Here is an 11025-nt window from a genome sequence, read left to right as displayed (position 1 = left end):
TGTTTCATATATTATCTCATATGATCCTCACAATAATGCTAAGAAAATATTATTATCCCCATTTTACATATGGGGAGGCAAAGACTGAGAGATATTAAGTGATTCACACAATATGCATCTCAGGCAGCACTTGAACTCAGGTCTTCCTGTTTCCAAGGGTATCCTCAGAGTCAGGAAGACTTGGATGGAAGGCTTTTCTATGACAAATATCACCTATATAAATATCAGTTGTTCTCTTAACCTTTCAGAACACACAAACAACTCTCCAAGATTAAAAATTATGGATATTTTCCAATTTTTATTAGCACATACATGTTCTTCATACCAGTGAAATTAAAGGACTGAATAACACCTAAACACAGAACAAAAAGTACCTAGAGGGAAATATGAAGTCATTTTGATAACAAAAGTTAAAATTATCAGAATTTTTTTTGCTTCTGAGAATAGAAACCCCAATACTTCAGTGAAAACATGATTAGAACTGGGCTTTGAACTTTCTTATCTCCCACTATTCTTAGAAATCCAATTTGTTATTGCCCCAAAGTCATTTCTAATTATTTCCTACACAATTCCAAACCTATCTGGGAGGGAGCTTAGACCAAGGTGCCAGTTTCCTTACCCAAGAGAGATTCTAGTTGGCAAAGCTACTGGTTTTCTTAGTCTCCTTCCTAAACCAGCATCCCAATTTTTATCTCTGGGTATGGAACACATGACCGAGGAAGACATTTTCCTCATGGCCCTTGATAATCTCCTTGACCTGCATGGTTTCAGGTCTCCAAATTCTTGAAAGTTCCAACTAGCACAGCTGAGAACTACTAACAAACTGAATTTCTTTGCAGAAATTATTTCAATTACTTTTAAAAAATTAATAGATATAGTGAAGATAACAGTTTCCAAAGCACTTCTCCCCCTCAGGAGGAGGAGGATCCTTTTTCTAGACCATGAGGATATGCATTTGGAACAGGAATTTAAAATGTGCTTAGAATCCATTTCTTGCAGCAACAGCAACAGCAATAAACAGCAGAAATTTATAGAGTGCTTCCTATGTGCCCTGTTGTTGCTGTTTGTCCTTCATTCTCAAAGAGGACCATGATATCTGGGTAATGTCATGAATTACACTGAATTGGATTTAAGTGAGGGAGGCCTGTGCAAGGTCACCAACCTCACTCTCTCCTCCAGAGTTATCTGGGTCCAGTGGCAAGATATATATCAGGACAACTGGAGATGATCCCTGATGTTTAAGGCAATTGGGGTTAAGTGACTTATGCAGGGTCACATAGCTAGTAAGTGTCTGTAGTGAGATTTGAATTCAGGTCCTCTTGACTCCAGGGCCAGTGCTCTATTCACTGTGCCATGTAACTTCCCTTTCTTATGCGTCCATCACAGTGCTAAACATTGTACGATTTTTTTTCTCATTTGATTCTCACAACAACCCTAGTAGATAGGTTATGTTATTATCCTCATTCAGCAGATGAGGAAACTAAGGAAAAAAGAGATTAAATAATGTGCCAAGAGTCAGGCAGCTTGAAAGTGTCTGAGATGGGATATGAACATCAATATTCATGACTCTAGGCCATGCATTCTATTCACTGCAATGCCTAGCTGGCCAACATAACCTCTTAATGATGGAATGCCCCCAGAACTCATTTCACATTTAAATCAAACTGATTTCATCAAGCAAGATCTGAAACATCTTGAGGATAGTACCCCCTAATTCTGTTAAATAGGGATAGCATCACATTTACGCTAAATAATCAATGATAGAAAGAGCCACTTCTCATTCTTCCCTGTCCCTTGTCCAACACATAAGATTACTTCATAATGCTCCACCATGATGATGTCAGAACTCTTCTCCAAAACCTTCAGTGAATCCTTATTGACTGTTGAGTAAAGCTCAAACTCCCGATCCTGGCATTCAAGGTTCTCCACAACCTATTGCTCTAACCATCTGTCACTTTACCTTCCTTCATGGACTCATGGTCTACATAAACTATGCCCTCCCTCTTATTCTCATCCTCGAGGCTCCCATTTCAATTGCTCTGCTCATATCATTCCTCCATGAATTCAGTAGCCCCCTTCAGTTTCCACACATCTCCAGTTGAGAATGTCTCTTCTAGATTTGAAAATCCACTGCTTTCAGGACACCTGCCATGACTCTCTTAACCAATTAGTATCTTTTCTATTTCCAAATTTCTTTTTATCAATTTTCACGTCCTTCCTTTGCCCCTATCACATTCTACTTTGTGGCCAACTCATTTCTCTAAATCTGATACTCATCAGACTCCCAAGAGATGCATGGCTTGTTGTGCATCTCAAAACAGAACACTAATTTGCACATAGTAGATGCTTACAAAAGATTTGTCTGTTGGGAGAAAAAAAATGGAAATATGATAGCCTCTATCTAAAATGTTCATGAATTCTGCATAGGATCATTTTCTCATTGCCCAATATATATAATATCCATCACCTGAGGGGGGCAATATTGTCATTGTCTTACATCCCTTCAGCTAAGTGTTCAGGCTGAGCATCTATGAACGTGACTGCTTACAATGTGTGAAGTGATAGACCAAGTTGATTGGTTAAGCAGTCAGACTGGTAAGCCCAACCCTTTTTGACAGGGTGAAAGAAAAATTTAAAATCAACAAAGTCTCCTTTGACTAAAGATTCTATTTCCCAGAACCCAGAACCAGCTGTCCACTGACCCTGGTATTGGAAGATGGAGAAATCTCATAGAGCCTCATTAGTGATCCTGGGTCTTTGCTTGGCCTGTGAGTGGAGGGGTTTATGGAGATGGGGACAGGAAGTAACACTGGTCATTCCTCAAAAGACTGAGAGGCAGTCAGCAATTGATCAAATGGGGTTTCCTGATTATGTTGTAGAAGTCATACATATAAATTGATGGGAGATGATGAGCTGATGACCAATAACCTGTTTCTGACATTGTCTTTCTGCCCAGGGGTGAGCTGCCTACAGCAGTTGGAGCAGAGTCCTCAGTCCCTGAAGATCCAGCAGGGAGAGAACACCACAATCAACTGCACTTACACTGAAAGTGGTAACCAAGGGCTGCAGTGGTACAGGCAGGATCCTGAGAAAGGCCTTACCTCCCTATTTTACTTGAGTTCTACGGAGAAGCAGAATGGAAGGTTCAGATCCATGATCAACAGAAAGGAGCGCCGTATCTCTCTGCACCTCACTGAGGCCCAACCTGAAGACTCAGCCACCTACCTCTGTGCTGTGGAGGCACAGTGATGCCCAGGCACCTGCAGGCTGTGCACAAACCTGTAGTTGAGACACAGAGCCTTCCAGAGAGCACATTTTTCCACCCTCAAAGCATATCCACAGCTTAAGTTTCCTAGTTCTCATTTGGTTCTGGAATCAGTCACTTACCCAACGTCTCCTGCCTTGGTCTGTGTACCCATTGGTAATGCAACCTTATAGAAGAGAACTAAATCAAATTGGGTTGTAGCCAGTGACTGGTAGGGTCTCAGCTCTTAATTACTCAGTCTAGCCTCACTGAATATGTTAGGTATCAGCACTGAGGAGAGTTTTAGAACAAGAGATTGGCCTGCTAATGCTAACTTCATGGAGGCATTTCTTTGTTCTGGGATGAGGCCCCATATTCCACTATCTTTCCAACGTGAAATTTCTCTTCTGATTCCATGGGCTGCAGCTGAACTCAATTTCTATATCAGTTTATATCTGACCTCAACTAAGTCCCAAATTACTAAAAACAGGAAATAATTCTCCTGGCTGTTCTCTGAACCCCTATTGCATATTTAGACTCCTCCCTCATCATTCATGATCATGCCGGCATAGGATTTGACAATTAATTGATTTTGTTAATTATGTTTTGATTTATTCAAACAATTAGGTAAATAAAATAGCACAGCCACACTTAGACTATGATGTAAAATACTTTCAAATAGCAAGCTGCAGCATCTGTTGCAACCTGAAAGGACTTCCCTTTTCCTCACATCCCTTACTAACTTGCAGAAAGGAGGGAAAGAATAGATTTGGCAAATCATTGGAGTCACTAGGATTTCCTCAGCAAATGCTTTCAGGGAACAGAGGGACGGGAAAGCCCTAGATTTGCCTCCACTTACTCTCACTGTGGGGTTCGCTCATGCTGACAGGCTCAATCCCTCTCCATTCTGGTCTTTATCCACTTCACCAGTTCCCATCTCCTCCAAGTCCACAGTGTTTCTGGTACCTTCCAGTGGCCCATAGTTCTCCATGTATCTCTGTTCCCATTACATTCCACCCCACTTAGAGATATCCCCACTCCAACTGTTCAGAAGGAAAATCTAAAATGGAGTTTGCATAATGAAACAAACACAGCCACTCCATTAGGGAGTACAAAACAACATCTGACAAGTGGAATGAATACTGTTGTATACCACCTAGTACTCCTGAAGCCATACTCAGGCACATCTGACTCATTCCCATGAATTCTATAATCACCAATGAAACAGCGTGTCAATTAATTGATTTATTGTTTAATTAATTAATTAACTAGTCAGTGGTTGATGTATATACTTTGGCCACTGGAGTGTGCTCTGACTACATATAAAGGAACTATTGGGGGAAGGCGGATTGCCCCTTTTCTGACTAGAGCTCTCCTCACTTGGTCCTATGGATATATAGAGATATGATTGGAATTTTGTGCTGAAAAAATTTCATCTGGTTATAAAAGCCACATTCTTGATTTGGAAAAGGATTCTCCCTTTTTGATTCACAAACTATGGGCTTCATTAAGAGGATTCAAGTCACTCCCCACTACAAGTGTCTCCTCTATTCAGCTATCAAAGTCATCTTCCTAAAACACAGGTCAGATCATGTCATTCCCCCTACTAACTCAACTCTTTGGCTCCCTATGACCACCGGGACTGAATCTGCTGTCTGGCTTTCAAAGAACTTCATAATTTTACACATTTCATACATCTTACCACCCCACTCCCAAGCATCCCCAATATATTCCAGTCACACTGGCTGCCTTGCTGCTCCTTTTACAACACACTCCATCTCCTAAATCTGGGAATTTTTACTGATATTTCCACTTCCTCTTGAATGCCCCCCTTCTTCATCTCTGCCTCCTGGTTTGCCTAGCTTAAAATCTGAGTAAAATCCCACTTTCTATGAAAAACCTTTCTTGTTCTCCCTTAAGTTTCCTGACTTCCATCTGCTGATTATTTCAAATTTATCATATATATTACATAATTTCTATATGGTTCATTTATATCAGTTTGCATATTGTTTCTTTTACCTTTCTTTGCTTCCCCAGCTCTTAGTATGCTGCCTGGCACATAGTAAGTACTTAATAAAAGTTTGTTGATTAGAAGAAAGGGTCTTGGATTTGGCATCGCAGGGTATTGTATGAAATCCCATCTCTGAGACATCACTAAGGACTTCTAGTGTTTGTCACACAACCAATCCAGGATTCAGTTTCCTCATCTAGAAAAGAAGACTGGAACAGATGGCTTCTGAGGTTGTTTTCAGCTCTAAATCTATGATCTTATCATCCTAAGATGTTCTCAAAAGTTCTCACAGATTCTATACCTTAAGAATAGTACTGAAGGCATCTTACTGTAACCTAAGGAGCCAGGAATCTTTCCTAGTGAACTTTTTCTCATTGCCCTAAAATTTCTATGTTTGACCTAAGGAGGCAGAACCACCATGTACAAAAATGTCTTCAGTGGGTGAATTTATATGTCAGTGAATAGGATCTTGTGTGATGTATAACTGATTCTGCTCTGATTGGCTGGACAGCCAGGCTGAAGCATCACTGGATTTCCTGGTACAATGAGAGAACTACAAACATTTAGATTTGAGAAAGACATCTCAATTAGAGAGTACTGGGGTGTATTCCAGGTTTCAGACCTCAGTATTTATTGCTCAAGACAAGGGAGAGCATGGAGAAGCCCCTAAGGACTTCATTAGTGATCATGTGGCTTATGCTAAAATGTGAGTTGGGGTTTGGGGAGATGGGAAAAGGGAGACTCACCATTGCCCCAAATATGATATGGGACCTTATAAAGGGAACATTCCTCAAAATGCTAAGTGGGAGAGGCAGAACTTCAACTAGAATGATATAGGGTTTCCCTGGTTGCATTGTGGGGGGCAGAGGGTAAGGGAAACAATGTTAAAGGGGATGGATACCTGATGACTAGTTTCCAGTGTCAGAAATTGTCTTTTTTCACAGGGGTGAGCTGCCAACAGAAAGTGGAACAAAACCCACAGTTTGTAAGTGTCCAGGAGGGAGAGAATATTACTATCAACTGTACTTTTTCATACCAAGGTTCTGGAAACCTGCAGTGGTTCAGGCAAGATCCTGGAAAAGGCCTCACCTTACTATTTTACCTGGCCTCAGGGACAAAAGAGGCAGGAAGGTTCAAATCCATGATCAGCATAAAAGATCGTCACAGCTCTCTGAACATCACTGCCTCCCAGCCTGGAGACTCAGCCACCTACCTGTGTGCTGTGGACACACAGTGATCCCCAGGCACCTGCAGCCTGTGCACAAACCCTATGACTGGAGCCCTAGTCATATTCCCTCGAGGAGTGCAATAGAGTGACAACTTCTGAGCTTTTTATTTTTTCTCCCCACCTTTCTCCTATCTTTCTGGAGCAAAACAGAATGCCTTTTAATTACAGCTGTACCTCATGATTTGAAGATCCGCAGTTTATCCCTTCTTTTCTCACCTTCCCCACATGCCCATCCCTACTACAAAGCAGTAACAGAAAACATGGTGGTCTGAGCATGCAGGTGGAGCTCACACTTTTTTCCCACTGAATGACCATTTTATCACTGTAATGTCTTAAAATCTCTTTATAGCCGATACTATGAATGGGGTCATCCCCTGTTACAAGGAATCTAAGAAGAGGGGGGAAAGGAAAGCAGAAAACTAGGAAAGAATTTTTGCAACAAGTATCTCTGATAAAGGCCTCATTACTCAACTATATAGAGAACTGAGTCAAATCTATAAAATATGTCATTCCCCAGTTGAGAAATGGTCAAAGGATATGAACAGGCATTTTTCAGTCAAAGAAATAAAAATTATATATTATCATATAAAAATGCTCCAAATCACTATTGATCAGAGAAATGCAAATTAAAACAACTCCGAGGTATCACTTCACAACTACCAGAGTGACAAATATAACAAAAAAGGAAAATGCTGGATGGTGGAGGGGATGTGGGAAAACTGAGGTGCTAATTCAATGTTGGTGGAGTTGTAAATTGATCCAACCATTCTGGAGAGTAATTTGGAACTATGTCCAAAGCGCTATAAAACAGAGCATACCCTTTGATCCAGCAATACCACTGCAATACCCCAAAGACATCCCAAAATGAGAAAAAGACCTATTTGTACAAAAATATTTATAGCAGCTCTTTTTGTTGTGCTAAGAATTAGAAATCAAAGGAATGCCTATCAATTGGGGAATGGCTAAACAAGATGTGGTATATGATGGTGATGGAACATTATTTTGCTATAAGAAATGACAAGCAGGACAATTTCAGAAAGGCCAGGAAGGACTTATATGAACTAATATATTGTGAAGTAAACAGAACCAGGAGAATGATGTGCACAATGACAGCAATATTGTTTAATGAACTGTGAATGACAACTATTCTCAGAAATACAAGGATCCAAGACAATCCCAAAGGACCAATGATGAAGCATACTATCCTCCTCCAAAGAAATAACTAACATTGATTGAACAGAGACTGAAGCATACTGTTTTTTTAACTTTCATTCTATCATTTTATCTTTTATGGTAATATGGTAATGTTTTATATAAGTGCATATGTATAACCTATATCTGATTGCTTACTACCTCATGGAGGGAGGAAGGAAGGGAGAAAAGGAGGAACAGAATCTGGAAATCAAAACTTTAAATAAAAATGTTTATTTGAAAAGAATAAGAGAAGAACATTATATACAATAGTAATCAAGTCTGACGAGATATATAATATTCCATTTACATTGTACTCCCACCACAGCCCACCCAAGTCTGTAAAGAAGTGGGAGGGGACAGGAGAAACTAAGATTTATCATCATCTCTGGAGCCAACTTAATCTTTTTAATTAGGCAGCGTCCCCTTTCAATTTTTTGTCTTACCATGTATATCATTGTAATCTTTTTCCCCTTGATTCATGCTACTTCACCCAGCATTACTTCATATAAAACTTACCACACTTCTCTGTAAGTCAGTCAATAAGCGTTTAATAAGTACTTATTATATCTCAGTATTGTTTTGGACATTAAATAATATGATATTTGGAAGGGGTTTAGAATAGTGCCTGGCACACAGTAGGTGCCTAATAAATGTTTCCTGCCTCCCTTCCCTACAAAGTACTAGGCACTCTGCTAACTTAGCTTTACAAGTATTATTTCATTCAATCCTAATAAGAACCCTGGGAGGTAGGTGGTATTATTATCCTCACTGTGCAGTTCAGGTAACTGAGACTAATAGAAGTGAAGTGACTTGCCCAGGGTCACACAGCTGAAAGTCTGAGGTCAGATTAGAACTCAAGTCTTCCTGGCTCCACAATCAGCACTTTGTTCACTCTGGTACCTACTTGCTTCTAGGAAGCTGGTGTCACCACATTTCAGTGTACCTGGATGGGAGGAAGGTATCAAGGTCAGAAAGGTAGGAGGAGTCATGCGATGAAGGGCTTGTATGTCCTTCAGAATTCTCTGAATTTCTCATCATCACCAACACAAAAATATTAAGTTACATTAATATGCCATCATATGTTTAGCAGAGATCACAAATCTCAACCCAGGCTTATAGAAGAATTTCAGCACTGAAGAGATAGTCATACCATCAGAATTTTCCTGTTAAAGCCATGATTTTGGAGTCTTTCCCTATAATTGAAATTTCCCCTTTTTCCTTAGGTGGGCCCCTAAGGCTTGTCAGACTTCCCCATTCTCACCTTTCCTTCCATCAGCACTTCTCTCTTTTATTCCTCTGTCTCAATTATTTTATATTGAGTACAGCAGATTTCCAGTTGCCCACCTATCTTTTCTTTCTCTGAAATTATTAATCCTTCCTTAATTCTAATAAGAATTCTAATAAGAATAGAAGAGGGCCTATGACATAAGCATCGTCATCATCTCTAACATTCCTGTAGTGTCTTAATATTTCAAAGTGCTTTAGAGCCTCATAATAACTATAAAAGCTATTATTATCGCCATTTTACGTACAGGGAAGCTGAGGCTGAGAGATGTTAAGTGATTCACACAGTAAACATCTCAGCACTTGAACTCAGGTCTTCCTGATTCCAGTGCTGTTCTCAGAGGGAGGAAGACTTGGGTGAAAGTCTTTTGTCTGACAAATATCACCTATGTGAATATCAGTTGTTCTCTTAACCTTTCAGAACCTCCAAGCAATTCTCTAAGATTAAAAATTATGGGTATTTGCTAATTTTTATTAGTATATCCATGTTCCTTATATGAATGAAATTAAAGGACTGAATAAAAACAGCTGAACAAAACAGAATGAAAAATGCCTAGAGAAAAACATGAACTCTTTTAAATAACAAAAGCTAAAATTTTCAGAATTATTTTTGCTTCTGAGTATAGAAACCCCTACACTTCAGTGAGAACGTGATCAGAACAAAGCTTTGAACTTTCTTAGTTCCCACTGTTATCAGAAATCCAATTTGTTGTTGTCCCAGAGTAATTCCTGATTATTCCCTACCCAATTCCAAATCTATGTGGGATGGATGCTCGACCATCCCAGTGACAGCTGTGGGGTCTTCATAACAGCCCACCATGATGATGTCACAACTCTTCTCAAAACCCTTCTGTGGCTCCCCACTGCCTCCTGATTAAAGCTTAAGTTCTTGATCCTGGCATTCAAGGTCTTCCACAAGTAAACCCTAACCTATCAATCTAACCTTATGTCACTTCCCTTCCTTTCATGAATTCATGGTCTACATAAACTAGACTACTCTATGCCCTCCCTCCTATTCTCATCCTCTGGGTCCCCATTTCAATTGCTCTGCTCATATTATCCCCCATGCATTCAATAGCACCCTTCAATTTCCACACAACTCCAGCTGTAGATATCACTTCTGAATTTGAAAGCCCACCTCTTCCATGACACTTTCTTGTTGTTGTTTTTGTTTGTTTGTTTGTTTGTTTTCAGGGCAATGAGGGTTAAGTGACTTGCCCAGGGTAACACAGCTAGTAAGTGTCAAGTGTCTGAGGCCATATTTGAACTCAGGTAATCCTGAATCCAAGGCCGGTGCTTTATCCACTACGTCACCTAGCTGCCCCACTCCATGACACTTTCAATGAATCTCAGCCAAGTTAGTATCTTTTCTATTCCCACATTTCTTTTTAACAAATTTTATGTCCTTCCTTTGCCCTATTCATTTCTGTGCATTTCATATTCATCACATTCCCAGAAGACACTTGGCTTGTTGTGCATTTCCATCCAGAACACTGATTTGCACATAGTAGGCACTTATAAAAGATTTGTCTGTTAGGAAAAAAAAAACAGAAATATGATGATCTTTCTGTCCAAAGCATTCATGAATTCTACAAAGGGATCGTTTTCTCATTGCCCCAGAATTATAATAACCATGGCCTGAGGGGGGCAATATTGCCATTATCAGATATACCTCCAACTGAGTGTTAAGACTGAGCAACTATGCATATGACTGCTTACAATGTGTGAAATGATTGGCTAAGCAGTCAGGCTGGTAAGCCCTACCCTATTTGACAGGGTAAAAGAAAACTAGATACATTAAGAATTGACAAATTCTCCTTTGACTAAAGAATCCATTTCCTAGAACACAGCACTAGCTGTTCACTGACCTAGGGATTAGAAGATGGAGACACGCCCTAAAGCCTCATTAGTGATCCTAAGTCTTCACCTGGTCTGTGAGTGGAGGAATTTCTTTGGATGGGAACAGAAAAAGCCAGAAGCCACTCCTCAAAGGACTGAGAGGCAGTCAGGGACTGATCAAATGGGGCTTCTTGGCTCTGTTGTGGTGGTAATAGATTTAAAATG

At 39.9% G+C, this 11025-nt stretch overlaps 1 gene segment (V, D, J or C); it reads left to right on the top strand.

The window, feature by feature from the left end:
• The first annotated feature begins 2898 nt into the window (after nt 1–2898).
• On the top strand, nt 2899–3249 carry LOC122738464. The segment is given in 1 exon segment: nt 2899–3249. A coding segment is annotated over 1 exon segment (351 nt).
• The last annotated feature ends 7776 nt before the right edge of the window (nt 3250–11025 follow it).

Source organism: Dromiciops gliroides, chromosome 2, assembly GCF_019393635.1.
Source record: "Dromiciops gliroides isolate mDroGli1 chromosome 2, mDroGli1.pri, whole genome shotgun sequence".
In the NCBI taxonomy this organism is placed as follows: domain Eukaryota; kingdom Metazoa; phylum Chordata; class Mammalia; order Microbiotheria; family Microbiotheriidae; genus Dromiciops; species Dromiciops gliroides.
This window is presented reverse-complemented; position numbering and strand designations above follow the sequence as displayed.